We start from the raw sequence: 18,827 nt of genomic DNA on the forward strand, positions 1-18,827 counted from the left end.
TCCGTCCCAAAAGTGACGGTAAAGTGACGGATATACCACCAGCCGTGTTACGAGTCCATTATATCCTATGGAACTCGTAATACGGCTGGTGGTATATCCGCCACATTTGGGACGGATTAACACCTCCTCCAAAGTTGTAATAACCCCCACTGTCCTGTGGGAAAGAATGAGTCACTCGTTGCAGTAAACTCACACCTCAGGCCCCCCAACCTTCACACCCTTGGGGGGGTCCTCCCTCAGTGGGGCTGAACCAGAACATGTGCCTCAGTACTGCAGAGCAGCCTACAGAGCTGTTAGGTGTGCCCATCACCACAGCAACAGGGATGGCTCTGGGCCCAATTCTCACCTATAGCACCCAGGCACAGCTCCTTCACACTTACAGGGCACCTCTTACAAATGATCACCCCTAAGGGGAATCAGCTGTGACGCCCCAGAATGCACCAGCCTTCCCGTAGGCCTTTAACAAGGTCCAATAACCTTGGCATCACCCTTGTTCTGGGTGTCCAGTGCCCACACCCAACACAAACCTGGCTCTATAGCATGAACCTTGATGGCTTTGGACTCTAACTTTCACTAAATGACAAGTCAGTTGGATTCACCCTGGACACCAACTTACCCCTCAAGGAACACATTGTCATAAACAGATGACCAGGTACCAACTCTCTCTTCTAAAGAAAGTGAAACCGATTCTTCCAGGAAGAGACTTCAGAAGGGCTGGTCAAGCCCTCGAACCTTTACATCTAGATGGTGATAATGCCATACTCCATGGCCTTTATGATTCCACACTAGCACCACTTACAGGTATCTTACATGCCACAGTATGTCTCATCCAGGTCCCTAAGGAATAGGCTTACATCACCTCATTTTAATGGAACTCCACTGACTCTTCTTATCACCCGCACCATCTTCAAAACCAGCGGTATCATTTACAAAGCCATCAGCCTCAGCACCCGCTTATGTTGCAGAAAAGCTCACGACCTCTGGTGGTCTCAGCACACCCTCAACCAGGACACCAGAAGTGTGAAACAAGACAGCGGGGTTTCCATCTGGGACCCTTGGACCTGGAACAACAGCTCTGTATCTATTAGGACCGCCCAAAGGCTGCCACCCACCTCTTTCAAGAACACTATGGGGTCATTCTGACCCTGGCGGCCGGTGACCGCCAGGGTCACCGACCACGGGAGCACCGCCAACAGGCTGGCGGTGCTCCCGAGGGCATTCTGACCGCGGCGGTTCAGCCGCGGTCAGAAAGGGTAAACCGGCGGTCTCCCGCCGGTTTACCACTGCCCTACAGAATCCTCCATGGCTGCGGAGCGCGCTCCGCAGCCATGGGGATTCTGACACCCCCTACCGCCATCCTGTTCCTGCCGGGTCTCCCGCCAGGAACAGGATGGCGGTAGGGGGTGCCGCGGGGCCCCTGGGGGCCCCTGCAGTGCCCATGCTGATGGCATGGGCACTGCAGGGGCCCCCGTAAGAGGGCCCCGCAAAGTATTTCAGTGTCTGCAAAGCAGACACTGAAATACGCGATGGGTGCAACTGCACCCGTCGCACCCCTGCAACTACGCCGGCTCAATTCTGAGCCGGCGTCCTCGTTGCAGGGGCATTTCCGCTGGGCCGGCGGGCGCTCTTTCGGAGAGCGCCCGCCGGCCAAGTGGAAATGTCTAAATGGCCGCCGCGGTCTTTTGACCGCGGTGCGGTCATTTCACGGCGGTACCTTGGCGGACGGCCTCCGCCGTCCGCCAAGGTTAAAATCACCCCATATGTCACAGCGCATTCACTGCCCACAAACCAGCTCCCTCCCACCACATGCTGACTGCCTTTGGCCACGTACCCTGCTCCGCTGCTTTTTGGCAACGCTCGCACTATAGAAATCCCATGTACATGCGTACTTCCTCCTTCACATCTATACACAGGATTACTAGAGGAGAGTGTACATTTAATGCAGATGGTCTTTGTTTCTAAAGGAAAACCAGGGTCAGAGTGACCTCTTATGGCACCTAAATGTGAATCTAAATCAAGAATGTTTGTTCTTGGAAAGAATTCCAGAGTAATCCCCCCTTCTCAGAGGACCTTAACATTAATGCAAAGAAGCTGCAACTCCCTGAACTGAATGATTCACCCTAGGCAGACCATTTTTGCATGCCTGGCCATCTGACTGCCCTAGTCCCAGAGGACATTTTTGTCTCATCCTAAAGCTTTGATCCTGTTGAAGATAACTGACTGAAAGGCTGTGCATGCAGGTTTCAGAGAGATGTGTCCATCGCGTGATGGACTATCCTCCTGCTCTCCTGGCCTTCAAGATGTGTGCCTGATATGTAACTGACTATACCCAGCCCTACCACAGTGCAAAGGTCTTACCACAGTGCGGTTGGCCTGAATGCTGCTCTGCTCCGGGATAGGATTTTTCGCATACACAGTGACCACCACTTGGGAGCTGGTTTGATGCCAGTCCTGGCGACAGGAGACCACCTTCTGGTCCTGAAGAGGAAACAGCTGTTACTGACATGTACTTGAGCCAGGGAGTGGCTTCCGGAAGAGCATGTAAAAGTGCGAACATAAGGTGGTGAGCTGGTGAGGCAAAGTCTTCAGAGAGCCAAGGCACGCACCCCCCCACCAAAAAACACAGAGACACATCTACCTGAGAAAACTATAGGATTCCACCCCCTCACCAGCAAACACAGAGAGTGGGGGAGACTCCCTCAAAAACAAACAGACTGTGGCATCCAATATAGAAGAGACTGCATACAACCCCCGTAACAAGATGGGTTCTGTCCATTTAAACCATCTGTATTTTTAGCTTTTGGGCCACCTGATTTGGGACTTTTTACTTTGGGTGAGTCTCACAACGGGTGACCCACCCACTATGAATACACAGTAGATACACTGTGTGTGTTTACCGCCAGTCTCTGCCTTTCGCTGTGATGCAGCAAGGGTAAGGAGCACTTGGCTGGTAACACATGAACACACTTGTGCACACCTGTGCGGGCTGTACGTGTAAGGCTATCATTGTGTGCAGCCCGGTAACTGCGTACAGGTAGCCTGGCACAGAGGGGACTCTGCAGGGCTAGATAATGAACTGGAGTAGGCCTTATAATAATAGCGGACACTCATAGGGAGAGTCAGTGTGGTTTACTGTCTTGTCTGCAATGACAGATTATTAAATACATGGAGGGAAATCTACCTTAGAGTGCAGTTTTGCTTCCCTTTGGTCTAAAAAGTCAATCAACATATCTAAGTGGGGTGAAACACGTGCACCAAGCTGGATTATGCAAGTCCCAAGAAACTATGGGGGTCATTCTGACCCTGGCGGTCTTGGACCGCCAGGGCAAGAATGACGGAAGCACCGCCAACAGGCTGGCGGTGCTTCATTCCCTATTCCGACCGCGGCGGTAAAGCCGCGGTCGCACCGCCGGGGCCGGCGGTGTCCCGCCGATTTTCCCCCGGCGGTGATAATCCGCCAGGGCAGCGCTGCAAGCAGCGCTGCCCTGGGGATTATGACCCCCTTACCGCCAGCCTGTTTCTGACGGTTTACACCGCCAGGAAGAGGCTGGCGGTAAGGGGTGTCCTGGGGCCCCTGGGGGCCCCTGCACTGCCCATGCCACTGGCATGGGCAGTGCAGGGGCCCCCTAACAGGGCCCCGGCCTGCTTTTCACTGTCTGCATGGCAGACAGTGAAAAGTGCGACGGGTGCAACTGCACCCGTCGCACGGCCTCAACACCGCCGGCTCCATTAGGAGCCGGCTCCTGTGTTGCGGCCTCATTCCCGCTGGGTTGGCGGGCGCTAACATGGTTAGCGCCCGCCGGCCCAGCGGGAATGTTGGAATGGGGGCTGCGTTATTGCGGCCGCATGGCGGCCGCTTGGCGGTTCCCGTCTGGCAGGCGGCGGTAGCCGCCCGCCAAGGTTAGACTCACCCCCTATATGTACATCTTATGGGTCATACAGAAGTATCATATTTCTGTGGCTCAGCTCAAGATCAGAGCCCAGGCCTTTTGTCACCGTGCTGGGCCAAGTTAATTACATTGTTCTCTAGCAGCAGGACTAAAGACATCCCCACACAAAGAGAACAATAAGCAGTGCTTCACTCAGCTCCTGAGGAGAGGGGGTAGGGAAACAAATCTTCATCTGTTAATTCTCTGTCACACTGTACCAGGGTTGAGCCCAAGCTCACTGAAGAAAGGAGGGAGCCCAGACCTCAGAAGCAAACAGAGCAGGGGGCTCCTCTTTGAAGTTTTGATGAGAAAGGCCCTGGCAGTGAGGTCAGCGAGAGGCACAGCTGATGCCACAAGAGCGGATATGACCATTGACTCCTGGACATCTTGAATTGTCCCAGCATGTCGTGCATGAGGGTTGGGATGGGGTGGAGAGGTGATGTGCACCCTACAATTAACCAGGGGTGCATTGCTTCTAGAACTTTCCACCCCTACTTAAAAGGTCTTACACCAGAGGGGGAGAGTGCTTTTAGTTGGAGATGGAAACTGGGACCGGACGGCGGCAGCCATGGACAACTGGAAGGAGCAACCGCCTGATGCCCTCTTGGACTACGAACTCTGACTACAGTTGACCCAGGACCAGTGGGTCTCTCTCTAGGACAAGGGGCCCTGGTCCCTTAACACCCCTTCAGACATGTTGGGGGAAGAACTGAACTTCTGCACCCAGGAGGTTAGAAGCCCCAGAGGATAAACCAAAGAAAAAAGGCTGGTGCAGGGAGCCAATAGAACTAGCTCCCTGCAAGGTGTACCACCCTCGAGGCTAGGAGGTCTGAGGAAGAGGCACCAGGCGGATAGAACTCCGCCCCAGAAGCAAAATGAACCCAAGACTGCGCAAATAGGCCTAATGGACCTATGATATTCAGGAAAGAAGGATTTGAATTTTGACCCCCCCCCCCCAAACGAGGACACAGAGTACATGAAGCTCCACTGCCCGAGATCAAGAAACCCCAGAAGTGGGATCATTGCGATTTAAGAAACCTGGGAAGGGTTGAGCGTGCCCTCGCCGGAGCTCTTGAGACATAGGGATTGGTGTTCTGAGGGCCTGGAACCCTATATCAGGGCCCACGCCAGCAAGAGAAATTGAGGAGCTCCATCATGCCACTCAAGAAGCAAGAACAGGGGCCCAGGACTCCATCTCCAGGCCCGATGTGTTGTAGAGGAGGAGCGAGCGCTACTCTGTGAAGAGGAGGAAGAGTCCAATTTCCCCTCTTCTGCCCCCAACGATCAAGGACCAAGGGGGGAGCGCCGCCTCACCTCCCCAGTTGTGGTGGGCCCATCCCCCCCTCCCAATGAGCGTGTCTGGGGGGGAGTGGGGTGGCCACCACAGGAAGTGGACTCAGCCCACAAGAGCGGGCAGGGAAGTAGAGCTGCTGGGTCCCGCAGCAGTGAGGGACGATGGTGCTCGAGTATGAAGCTGGAGGGGGGCCACTAGGAGAGGTTCCCCATACTGCCCCCAACAAAAGGAGGCATGCAGGGGCCAGGTTGGGACTGGGCACCCCATGGATAAAGAATAAAAGCAAAAAGGAAGCTGCATGGTGCAAAGCCGCGCAGCAACAACAAAAGGAATGCATTCGGAGACACTCATTAACCCCTTCGCTGCCAGGCCTTTTCCCCCTCCTGTGCCGGGCCTTTTTTTGCCTATTTGGGGCAGTTCGCGCTTAGGCCCTCATAACTTTTTGTCCACATAAGCTAACCAAGCCAAATTTGCGTCCTTTTTTTCCAACATCCTAGGGATTCTAGAGGTACCCAGACTTTGTGGGTTCCCTTGAAGGAGGCCAAGAAATTGGCCAAAATACAGTGAAAATTTCGTTTTTTTCAAAAAAATTGGAAAAAGTGGCTGCAGAAGAAGGCTTGTGGTTTTTCCCCTGAAAATGGCATCAACAAAGGGTTTGCGGTGCTAAACTCAGCAGCTTCCCAGCTTTCAGGAACAGGCAGACTTGAATCAGAAAACCCAATTTTTCAACACAATTTTGGCATTTTACTGGGGCATACCCCATTTGTGCAATTTTTTGTGCTTTCAGCCTCCTTCCAGTCAGTGACAGGAATGGTCATGAAACCAATGCTGGATCCCAGAAACCTAAACATTTCTGAAAAGTAGACAAAATTCTGAATTCAGCAAGGGGTCATTTGTGTAGATCCTACAAGGGTTTCCTACAGAAAATAACAGCTGAAAAAGAAAAATATTGAAATTGAGGTGAAAAAAACATAAATTTTTCTCTACGTTTTACTCTGTAACTTTTCCCTGCAATGTCAGATTATCGAAAGCAATATACCGTTACGTCTGCTGGACTCCTCTGGTTGCGGGGATATATAGGGTTTGTAGGTTCATCAAGAACCCGAGGAACCCAGAGCCAATAAATGAGCTGCACCCTGCAGTGCGTTTTCATTCTATACCGGGTATACAGCAATTCATTTGCTGAAATATAAGGAGTAAAAAATTGCTATCAAGAAAACCTTTGCATTTCCAAAAAGGGCACAAGATAAGGTGTTGAGGAGCAGTGGTTATTTGCACATCTCTGAATTCCGGGGTGACCATAGTAGCACGTGAATTACAGGGAATTTCTCAAATAGATGTCTTTTTTACACACACTCCTATATTTGGAAGGAAAAAATGTAGAGAAAGACAAGGGGCAATAGTACTTGTTTTGCTAATCTATGTTCCCCCAAGTCTCCCGATAAAAATGGTACCTCACTTGTGTGGGTAGGCCTAGCACCCGCGACAGGATATGCCCCAAAACACAACGTGGACACATCACAGAAAACAGAGCTGTTTTTAGCAAAGTGACTACCTGTAGATTTTGGCCTCTAGCTCAGCCGCCACCTAGGGAAACCTACCAAACCTGTGCATTTCTGAAAACTAGAGACCTAGGGGAATCCAAGGAGGGGTGACTTGCGGAGCTCGGACCAGGTTCTGTTACCCAGAATCCTTTGCAAATCTCAAAATTTGGCTAAAAAAACACATGTTCCTCACATTTCTGTGGCAGAAAGTTCTGGAATCTGAGAGGAGCCACAAATTTCCTTCCACCCAGCGTTCCCCCACGTCTCCCGATAAAAATGATACCTCACTTGTGTGGGTAGGCCTAGCGCTCGCGACAGGATATGCCCCAAAACACAACGTGGACATATCACAGAAAACAGAGCTGTTTTTAGCAAAGTGACTACCTGTAGATTTTGGCCTCTAGCTCAGCCGGCACCTAGGGAAACCTACCAAACCTGTGCATTTCTGAAAACTAGAGACCTAGGGGAATCCAAGGAGGGGTGACTTGTGTGGCTCGGACCAGGTTCTGTTACCCAGAATCCTTTGCAAACCTCAAAATTTGGCTAAAAAAACACATGTTCTTCACATTTCTGTGGCAGAAAGTTCTGGAATCTGAGAGGAGCCACAAATTTCCTTCCACCCAGCGTTCCCCCACGTCTCCCGATCAAAATGATACCTCACTTGTGTGGGTAGGCCTAGCGCCCGCGACAGGATATGCCCCAAAACACAACGTGGACATATCACAGAAAACAGAGCTGTTTTTAGCAAAGTGACTACCTGTAGATTTTGGCCTCTCGCTCAGCCGCCACCTAGGGAAACCTACCAAACCTGTGCATTTCTGAAAACTAGAGACCTAGGGGAATCCAAGGAGGGGTGACTTGCGGGGCTCGGACCAGGTTCTGTTACCCAGAATCCTTTGCAAATCTCAAAATTTGGCTAAAAAAACACATGTTCCTCACATTTCTGTGGCAGAAAGTTCTGGAATCTGAGAGGAGCCACAAATTTCCTTCCACCCAGCGTTCCCCCACGTCTCCCGATAAAAATGATACCTCACTTGTGTGGGTAGGCCTAGCGCCCGCGACAGGATATGCCCCAAAACACAACGTGGACATATCACAGAAAACAGAGCTGTTTTTAGCAAAGTGACTACCTGTAGATTTTGGCCTGTAGCTCAGCCGGCACCTAGGGAAACCTACCAAACCTGTGCATTTCTGAAAACTAGAGAACTAGGGGAATCCAAGGAGGGGTGACTTATGTGGCTCGGACCAGGTTCTGTTACCCAGAATCCTTTGCAAACCTCAAAATTTGGCTAAAAAAACACATGTTCCTCACATTTCTGTGGCAGAAAGTTCTGGAATCTGAGAGGAGCCACAAATTTCCTTCCACCCAGCATTCCCCCACGTCTCCCGATCAAAATGATACCTCACTTGTGTGGGTAGGCCTAGCGCCCGCGACAGGATATGCCCCAAAACACAACGTGGACACATCACAGAAAACAGAGCTGTTTTTAGCAAAGTGACTACCTGGAGATTTTGGCCTCTAGCTCAGCCGCCACCTAGGGAAACCTACCAAACCTGTACATTTCTGAAAACTAGAGACCTAGGGGAATCCAAGGAGGGGTGACTTGTGGGGCTCGGACCAGGGTCTGTTACCCAGAATCCTTTGCAAACCTCAAAATTTGGCTAAAAAAACACATGTCCCTCACATTTCTGTGGCAGAAAGTTCTGGAATCTGAGAGGAGCTACAAATTTCCTTCCACCCAGCGTTCCCCCAAGTCTCCCGATAAAAATGATACCTCACTTGCGTGGGTAGGCCTAGCGCCGGCGACAGGAAACACCCCAAAGCGCAACGTGGACACATCCTAAATTTTGGAAAAAAACAGAGGTGTTTTTTGCGAAGTGCCTACCTGTAGATTTTGGCCTCTAGCTCAGCCGGCACCTAAGGAAACCTACCAAACCTATGCATTTCTGAAAACTAGAGACCTAGGGGAATCCAAGGAGGGGTGACTTGCGGGGCTCGGACCAGGTTCTGTTACCCAGAATCCTTTGCAAACCTCAAAATTTGGCTAAAAAAACACATGTTCCTCACATTTCTGTGGCAGAAAGTTCTGGAATCTGAGAGGAGCCACAAATTTCCTTCCACCCAGCGTTCCCCCACGTCTCCCGATAAAAATGATACCTCACTTGTGTGGGTAGGCCTAGCGCCCGCGACAGGATATGCCCCAAAACACAACGTGGACATATCACAGAAAACAGAGCTGTTTTTAGCAAAGTGACTACCTGTAGATTTTGGCCTCTAGCTCAGCCGCCACCTAGGGAAACCTACCAAACCTGTGCATTTCTGAAAACTAGAGACCTAGGGGAATCCAAGGAGGGGTGACTTGCGGGGCTCGGACCAGGTTCTGTTACCCAGAATCCTTTGCAAATCTCAAAATTTGGCTAAAAAAACACATGTTCCTCACATTTCTGTGGCAGAAAGTTCTGGAATTTGAGAGGAGCCACAAATTTCCTTCCACCCAGCGTTCCCCCACGTCTCCCGATAAAAATGATACCTCACTTGTGTGGGTAGGCCTAGCGCCCGCGACAGGATATGCCCCAAAACACAACGTGGACATATCACAGAAAACAGAGCTGTTTTTAGCAAAGTGACTACCTGTAGATTTTGGCCTCTCGCTCAGCCGCCACCTAGGGAAACCTACCAAACCTGTGCATTTCTGAAAACTAGAGACCTAGGGGAATCCAAGGAGGGGTGACTTGCGGGGCTCGGACCAGGTTCTGTTACCCAGAATCCTTTGCAAATCTCAAAATTTGGCTAAAAAAACACATGTTCCTCACATTTCTGTGGCAGAAAGTTCTGGAATCTGAGAGGAGCCACAAATTTCCTTCCACCCAGCATTCCCCCACGTCTCCCGATAAAAATGATACCTCACTTGTGTGGGTAGGCCTAGCGCCCGCGACAGGATATGCCCCAAAACACAACGTGGACATATCACAGAAAACAGAGCTGTTTTTAGCAAAGTGACTACCTGTAGATTTTGGCCTGTAGCTCAGCCGCCACCTAGGGAAACCTACCAAACCTGTGCATTTCTGAAAACTAGAGACCTAGGGGAATCCAAGGAGGGGTGACTTGCGGGGCTCGGACCAGGTTCTGTTACCCAGAATCCTTTGCAAATCTCAAAATTTGGCTAAAAAAACACATGTTCCTCACATTTCTGTGGCAGAAAGTTCTGGAATTTGAGAGGAGCCACAAATTTCCTTCCACCCAGCGTTCCCCCACGTCTCCCGATCAAAATGATACCTCACTTGTGTGGGTAGGCCTAGCGCCCGCGACAGGATATGCCCCAAAACACAACGTGGACATATCACAGAAAACAGAGCTGTTTTTAGCAAAGTGACTACCTGTAGATTTTGGCCTCTCGCTCAGCCGCCACCTAGGGAAACCTACCAAACCTGTGCATTTCTGAAAACTAGAGACCTAGGGGAATCCAAGGAGGGGTGACTTGCGGGGCTCGGACCAGGTTCTGTTACCCAGAATCCTTTGCAAATCTCAAAATTTGGCTAAAAAAACACATGTTCCTCACATTTCTGTGGCAGAAAGTTCTGGAATCTGAGAGGAGCCACAAATTTCCTTCCACCCAGCGTTCCCCCACGTCTCCCGATAAAAATGATACCTCACTTGTGTGGGTAGGCCTAGCGCCCGCGACAGGATATGCCCCAAAACACAACGTGGACATATCACAGAAAACAGAGCTGTTTTTAGCAAAGTGACTACCTGTAGATTTTGGCCTCTAGCTCAGCCGCCACCTAGGGAAACCTACCAAACCTGTGCATTTCTGAAAACTAGAGACCTAGGGGAATCCAAGGAGGGGTGACTTGCGGGGCTCGGACCAGGTTCTGTTACCCAGAATCCTTTGCAAACCTCAAAATTTGGCTAAAAAAACACATGTTCCTCACATTTCTGTGGCAGAAAGTTCTGGAATCTGAGAGGAGCCACAAATTTCCTTCCACCCAGCGTTCCCCCACGTCTCCCGATAAAAATGATACCTCACTTGTGTGGGTAGGCCTAGCGCCCGCGACAGGATATGCCCCAAAACACAACGTGGACATATCACAGAAAACAGAGCTGTTTTTAGCAAAGTGACTACCTGTAGATTTTGGCCTCTAGCTCAGCCGCCACCTAGGGAAACCTACCAAACCTGTGCATTTCTGAAAACTAGAGACCTAGGGGAATCCAAGGAGGGGTGACTTGCGGGGCTCGGACCAGGTTCTGTTACCCAGAATCCTTTGCAAATCTCAAAATTTGGCTAAAAAAACACATGTTCCTCACATTTCTGTGGCAGAAAGTTCTGGAATTTGAGAGGAGCCACAAATTTCCTTCCACCCAGCGTTCCCCCACGTCTCCCGATAAAAATGATACCTCACTTGTGTGGGTAGGCCTAGCGCCCGCGACAGGATATGCCCCAAAACACAACGTGGACATATCACAGAAAACAGAGCTGTTTTTAGCAAAGTGACTACCTGTAGATTTTGGCCTGTAGCTCAGCCGGCACCTAGGGAAACCTACCAAACCTGTGCATTTCTGAAAACTAGAGACCTAGGGGAATCCAAGGAGGGGTGACTTATGTGGCTCGGACCAGGTTCTGTTACCCAGAATCCTTTGCAAACCTCAAAATTTGGCTAAAAAAACACATGTTCCTCACATTTCTGTGGCAGAAAGTTCTGGAATCTGAGAGGAGCCACAAATTTCCTTCCACCCAGCATTCCCCCACGTCTCCCGATAAAAATGATACCTCACTTGTGTGGGTAGGCCTAGCGCCCGCTACAGGATATGCCCCAAAACACAACGTGGACATATCACAGAAAACAGAGCTGTTTTTAGCAAAGTGACTACCTGTAGATTTCGGCCTCTAGCTCAGCCGCCACCTAGGGAAACCTACCAAACCTGTGCATTTCTGAAAACTAGAGACCTAGGGGAATCCAAGGAGGGGTGACTTGCGGGGCTCGGACCAGGTTCTGTTACCCAGAATCCTTTGCAAACCTCAAAATTTGGCTAAAAAAACACATGTTCCTCACATTTCTGTGGCAGAAAGTTCTGGAATCTGAGAGGAGCCACAAATTTCCTTCCACCCAGCGTTCCCCCACGTCTCCCGATAAAAATGATACCTCACTTGTGTGGGTAGGCCTAGCGCCCGCGACAGGATATGCCCCAAAACACAACGTGGACATATCACAGAAAACAGAGCTGTTTTTAGCAAAGTGACTACCTGTAGATTTTGGCCTCTAGCTCAGCCGCCACCTAGGGAAACCTACCAAACCTGTGCATTTCTGAAAACTAGAGACCTAGGGGAATCCAAGGAGGGGTGACTTGCGGGGCTCGGACCAGGTTCTGTTACCCAGAATCCTTTGCAAATCTCAAAATTTGGCTAAAAAAACACATGTTCCTCACATTTCTGTGGCAGAAAGTTCTGGAATTTGAGAGGAGCCACAAATTTCCTTCCACCCAGCGTTCCCCCACGTCTCCCGATAAAAATGATACCTCACTTGTGTGGGTAGGCCTAGCGCCCGCGACAGGATATGCCCCAAAACACAACGTGGACATATCACAGAAAACAGAGCTGTTTTTAGCAAAGTGACTACCTGTAGATTTTGGCCTGTAGCTCAGCCGGCACCTAGGGAAACCTACCAAACCTGTGCATTTCTGAAAACTAGAGACCTAGGGGAATCCAAGGAGGGGTGACTTATGTGGCTCGGACCAGGTTCTGTTACCCAGAATCCTTTGCAAACCTCAAAATTTGGCTAAAAAAACACATGTTCCTCACATTTCTGTGGCAGAAAGTTCTGGAATCTGAGAGGAGCCACAAATTTCCTTCCACCCAGCATTCCCCCACGTCTCCCGATAAAAATGATACCTCACTTGTGTGGGTAGGCCTAGCGCCCGCTACAGGATATGCCCCAAAACACAACGTGGACATATCACAGAAAACAGAGCTGTTTTTAGCAAAGTGACTACCTGTAGATTTCGGCATCTAGCTCAGCCGCCACCTAGGGAAACCTACCAAACCTGTGCATTTCTGAAAACTAGAGACCTAGGGGAATCCAAGGAGGGGTGACTTGCGGGGCTCGGACCAGGTTCTGCTACCCAGAATCCTTTGCAAATCTCAAAATTTGGCTAAAAAAACACATGTTCCTCACATTTCTGTGGCAGAAAGTTCTGGAATCTGAGAGGAGCCACAAATTTCCTTCCACCCAGCGTTCCCCCACGTCTCCCGATAAAAATGATACCTCACTTGTGTGGGTAGGCCTAGCGCCCGCGACAGGATATGCCCCAAAACACAACGTGGACATATCACAGAAAACAGAGCTGTTTTTAGCAAAGTGACTACCTGTAGATTTTGGCCTGTAGCTCAGCCGGCACCTAGGGAAACCTACCAAACCTGTGCATTTCTGAAAACTAGAGACCTAGGGGAATCCAAGGAGGGGTGACTTATGTGGCTCGGACCAGGTTCTGTTACCCAGAATCCTTTGCAAACCTCAAAATTTGGCTAAAAAAACACATGTTCCTCACATTTCTGTGGCAGAAAGTTCTGGAATCTGAGAGGAGCCACAAATTTCCTTCCACCCAGCATTCCCCCACGTCTCCCGATCAAAATGATACCTCACTTGTGTGGGTAGGACTAGCGCCCGCGACAGGATATGCCCCAAAACACAACGTGGACACATCACAGAAAACAGAGCTGTTTTTAGCAAAGTGACTACCTGGAGATTTTGGCCTCTAGCTCAGCCGCCACCTAGGGAAACCTACCAAACCTGTACATTTCTGAAAACTAGAGACCTAGGGGAATCCAAGGAGGGGTGACTTGTGGGGCTCGGACCAGGGTCTGTTACCCAGAATCCTTTGCAAACCTCAAAATTTGGCTAAAAAAACACATGTCCCTCACATTTCTGTGGCAGAAAGTTCTGGAATCTGAGAGGAGCTACAAATGTCCTTCCACCCAGCGTTCCCCCAAGTCTCCCGATAAAAATGATACCTCACTTGCGTGGGTAGGCCTAGCGCCGGCGACAGGAAACACCCCAAAGCGCAACGTGGACACATCCTAAATTTTGGAAAAAAACAGAGGTGTTTTTTGCGAAGTGCCTACCTGTAGATTTTGGCCTCTAGCTCAGCCGGCACCTAAGGAAACCTACCAAAACTGTGCATTTCTGAAAACTAGAGACCTAGGGGAATCCAAGGAGGGGTGACTTGCGGGGCTCGGACCAGGTTCTGTTACCCAGAATCCTTTGCAAACCTCAAAATTTGGCTAAAAAAACACATGTTCCTCACATTTCTGTGGCAGAAAGTTCTGGAATCTGAGAGGAGCCACAAATTTCCTTCCACCCAGCGTTCCCCCACGTCTCCCGATAAAAATGATACCTCACTTGTGTGGGTAGGACTAGCGCCCACAAAAGGAAAGGGCCCAAAACACAACGTGGACACATCACATTTTTTTATAAAAAGCAGTGCTTACCTGTGGATTTTGGCCTGTAGCTCAGCCGACACCTGAGGAAACCTAGCAAACCAGTGCATTTTTGAAAACTAGAAACCCAGGGGAATCCAAGATGGGGTGACTTGCGGGGCTCTGACCAGGTTATGTTACCCAGAATCCTTTGCAAACATCAAAATTTGGCCCAAAAAACACTTTTTCCTCTCATTTCGGTGACAGAAAGTTCTGGAATCTGAGAGGAGCCACAAATTTCCTTCCACCCAGCGTTCCCCTAAGTCTCTCGATAAAAATGGTACATCACTTCTGTGGGTAGGCCTAGCGCCCACAAAAGGAAATGGCCCAAAACACAACGTGGACACAACATATTTTTTCACAGAAAACAGAGGTGTTTTTTGCAAGGTGCCTACCTGTGGTGTTTGGCCTGTAGCTCAGCCGGCCCCAGGGGGAGGGGGGGGGCAGAAATGCCCTAAAATAAATTTGCCCCCCCAACCCCCACCCTCCCCCGCCGGGAGCGACCCTTGCCTACGGGGTCGCTCCCCCTGCGTGACATTGGCACCAAAAAACAAATCCCCGGTGCCTAGTGGTTTCTGCCCCCTTGGGGGCAGGTTGACCTAAACTCAGCCAATCTGCCCCCAAGGGGGGCAGAAATGGCCTAAATACAATTTGTCCCCCAGGGGAGCGACTTTTGCCTGATGGGTCGCTCCCCATCTCTAAAAAAAAAAAACAAAGAAAAAAAAAAAGAAAAATTCCCCTGGCGCCTAGAGGTTTCTGCCCCCCCCCCCCCCGGGGGCAGATCGGCCTAATAATAGGCCGATCTGCCCCCCGGGGGGGCAGAAATGGCCTAAAATAAATTTGCCCCCCCAACACCCCCCCCCCCCCCCGGGAGCGACCCTTGCCTACGGGGTCGCTCCCCCTGCGTGACATTGGCGCCAAAAAACAAATCCCCGGTGCCTAGTGGTTTCTGCCCCCTTGGGGGCAGGTTGACCTAAACTCAGCCAATCTGCCCCCAAGGGGGGCAGAAATGGCCTAAATACAATTTGTCCCCCAGGGGAGCGACTTTTGCCTGATGGGTCGCTCCCCATCTCTAAAAAAAAAAAAAAAAGAAAAAAAAGAAAAATTCCCCAGGCGCCTAGAGATTTCTGCCCCCCGGGGGGGCAGAAATGGCCTAAAATAAATTTGCCCCCCCAACACCCACCCCCCCCCGGGAGCGACCCTTGCCTACGGGGTCGCTCCCCCTGCGTGACATTGGCGCCAAAAAACAAATCCCCGGTGCCTAGTGGTTTCTGCCCCCTTGGGGGCAGATTGACCTAACATTGGCCAATCTGCCCCCAGGGGGGCAGAAATGGTCTAAATACAATTTGCCCCCCCAGGGGAGCGACCCTTGCCTGATGGGTCGCTCCCCATCTCTAAAAAAAGAAACAACAAAAAAAAAAAAACACAAAAAAAAAATTGCCCTGGTGCCTATGGTCTTCCCCCCCGCCCCCCCCCCCGGGGGCAGTTCGGCCTAATAATAGGCCGATCTGTCCCCCGGGGGGGCAGAAATGGCCTAAAATAAATTTGCCCCCCCAACCCCCACCCCCCCCCCGGGAGCGACCCTTGCCTACGGGGTCGCTCCCCCTGCGTGACATTGGTGCCAAAAAACAAATCCCCGGTGCCTAGTGGTTTCTGCCCCCTTGGGGGCAGATTGACCTAAAATTGGCCAATCTGCCCCCAGGGGGACAGAAATGGTCTAAATACAATTTGCCCCCCCAGGGGAGCGACCCTTGCCTGATGGGTCGCTCCCCATCTCTAAAAAAAGAAACAACAAAAAAACAAAACACAAAAAAAAATTGCCCTGGCGCCTAGAGTGTTCTGCCCCCCCCCCCCCGGGGGCAGTTCGGCCTAATAATAGGCCGATCTGTCCCCCGGGGGGCAGAAATGGCCTAAAATAAATTTGCCCCCCCAACCCCCACCCCCCCCCCCGGGAGCGACCCTTGCCTACGGGGTCGCTCCCCCTGCGTGACATTGGCGCCAAAAAACAAATCCCCGGTGCCTAGTGGTTTCTGCCCCCTTGGGGGCAGATTGACCTAAAATTGGCCAATCTGCCCCCAGGGGGGCAGAAATGGTCTAAATACAATTTGCCCCCCCAGGGGAGCGACCCTTGCCTGATGGGTCGCTCCCCATCTCTAAAAAAAGAAACAACAAAAAAAAAAAACACAAAAAAAAAATTGCCCTGGTGCCTAGAGTGTTCTGCCCCCCCCCCCCCCCGGGGGCAGTTCGGCCTAATAATAGGCCGATCTGTCCCCCGGGGGGGCAGAAATGGCCTAAAATAAATTTGCCCCCCCAACCCCCCACCCCCCCCCCGGGAGCGACCCTTGCCTACGGGGTCGCTCCCCCTGCGTGACATTGGCGCCAAAAAACAAATCCTTGGTGCCTAGTGGTTTCTGCCCCCTTGGGGGCAGATTGACCTAAAATTGGCCAATCTGCCCCCAGGGGGGCAGAAATGGTCTAAATACAATTTGCCCCCCCAGGGGAGCGACCCTTGCCTGATGGGTCGCTCCCCATCTCTAAAAAAAGAAACAACAAAAAAAAAAACACAAAAAAAAAATTGCCCTGGTGCCTAGTGTTCTGCCCCCCCCCCCCGGGGGCAGTTCGGCCTAATAATAGGCCGATCTGTCCCCCGGGGGGGCAGAAATGGCCTAAAATAAATTTGCCCCCCCAATTCCCACCCCCCCCACCCCTACGGGAGCGACCCTTGCCTACGGGGTCGCTCCCCCTGCGTGACATTGGCGCCAAAAAACAAATCCCCGGTGCCTAGTGGTTTCTGCCCCCTTGGGGGCAGATTGACCTAAAATTGGCCAATCTGCCCCCAGGGGGACAGAAATGGTCTAAATACAATTTGCCCCCCCAGGGGAGCGACCCTTGCCTGATGGGTCGCTCCCCATCTCTAAAAAAAGAAACAACAAAAAAAAAAAACACAAAAAAAAAATTGCCCTGGCGCCTAGAGTGTTCTGCGCCCCCCCCCCCCGGGGGCAGTTCGGCCTAATAATAGGCCAATCTGTCCCCCGGGGGGGGCAGAAATGGCCTAAAATAAATTTGCCCCCCCAACCCCCACCCCCCCCCCCGGGAGCGACCCTTGCCTACGGGGTCGCTCCCCCTGCGTGACATTGGCGCCAAAAAACAAATCCCCGGTGCCTAGTGGTTTCTGCCCCCTTGGGGGCAGATTGACCTAAAATTGGCCAATCTGCCCCCAGGGGGGCAGAAATGGTCTAAATACAATTTGCCCCCCCAGGGGAGCGACCCTTGCCTGATGGGTCGCTCCCCATCTCTAAAAAAAGAAACAACCAAAAAAAAAAAACACAAAAAAAAAATTGCCCTGGCGCCTAGAGTGTTCTGCCCCCCCCCCCCGGGGGCAGTTCGGCCTAATAATAGGCCGATCTGTCCCCCGGGGGGGGCAGAAATGGCCTAAAATAAATTTGCCCCCCCAACCCCCCCCCCCCCCCGGGAGCGACCCTTGCCTACGGGGTCGCTCCCCCTGCGTGACATCGGCGCCAAAAAACAAATCCCCGGTGCCTAGTGGTTTCTGCCCCCTTGGGGGCAGATTGACCTAAAATCGGCCAATCTGCCCCCAGGGGGGCAGAAATGGTCTAAATACAATTTGCCCCCCAGGGGAGCGACCCTTGCCTGATGGGTCGCTCCCCATCTCTAAAAAAAAAAAAAAAAAAAAAAAAAAAAAAAACACAAAAAAAAAATTTGCCCTGGCGCCTAGAGGTTTCTTCCCCCCCTGGGGGCAGATCGGCCTAATAATAGGCCGATCTGCCCCCAGGGGGGACAGAAAAGGCCTTCCCAAAAAATTGCCCCCCCTGGGAGCGACCCTTGCCAAAGGGGTCGCTTTGTTGCGTGACATTCGCGCGCAAAAACAAACTCCCTGGTGTCTAATGGTTTCTGCCCCCCTTGGGGGCAGATTGGCCTTATCAAAATAGGCCAATCTGCCCCCAAGGGGGGCAGAAATGGCCTAAATATATATTGCCCCGTAGGGGAGCGACCCTTGCCTAAGGGATCGCTCCCCACCTAAAAAAAAAGAATTCATCACAAAAAAAATAAAAAAATAATAGGCCAATCTGCCCCCAGGGGGGGCAGAAAAGGCCTTCCTAAAAAAATGCCCCCCTGGGAGCGACCCTTGCCCAAGGGGTCGCTCCCTTTTGCCAATTTCAAGAAAAAAAAAAATCCCTGGTGTCTAGTGGGGTTTCAAAAGCCGGATTGCAAGCAATCCGGCTTTTGAAACCTGTGAGAGACTTCAAAGGGAAGGAAATACATTTCCTTCCCTTTGAAGCCTCTTGGGGCCTCCCCCATGGGATTGAAAAAGAAATGCAAAAGCATTTCTTTTTCAATCGCGCTGGAAGCTCTGCTTCCAGCGCGATGGGGGAGACCCTGTGACTAATCAGCGCGCACTCGCGCGCTGACGTCACAGGGGGGGGTTGGGGGGGTCGGGGGTGGGAGGGGAAGGGCTTCCCCTTCCATCCCTGACTTGGGGGGGTGGGGGGGAACCCCACAGAGGGAGCGAGAGCGCTCCCTCTGGGCTCTGTGCACAGGACGTAATGGTTACGTCCTGGGCACAGCA

The 18,827-nt window shown here is 51.5% G+C and overlaps 1 protein-coding gene across 2 annotated transcripts in view; it reads right to left on the reverse strand.

Moving 5' to 3' along the window:
- ITGB1BP2 (integrin subunit beta 1 binding protein 2) overlaps positions 1 to 18,827 on the reverse strand; it is a 140,185-nt gene that overhangs the window by 11,094 nt on the left and 110,264 nt on the right. The window contains exon 9 of one of the 2 annotated variants that reach the window (XM_069209175.1): positions 2,359 to 2,478. The exons of the other annotated variant lie outside the window; for it this stretch is intronic. Within the exon in view, the coding sequence (XP_069065276.1) occupies positions 2,359 to 2,478 (120 nt within the window). The remainder of the gene's footprint in view (positions 1 to 2,358; positions 2,479 to 18,827) is intronic. 2 annotated transcript variants of the gene reach the window in all.

This window comes from Pleurodeles waltl, chromosome 2_1, assembly GCF_031143425.1.
Source record: "Pleurodeles waltl isolate 20211129_DDA chromosome 2_1, aPleWal1.hap1.20221129, whole genome shotgun sequence".
NCBI lineage: Eukaryota > Metazoa > Chordata > Amphibia > Caudata > Salamandridae > Pleurodeles > Pleurodeles waltl.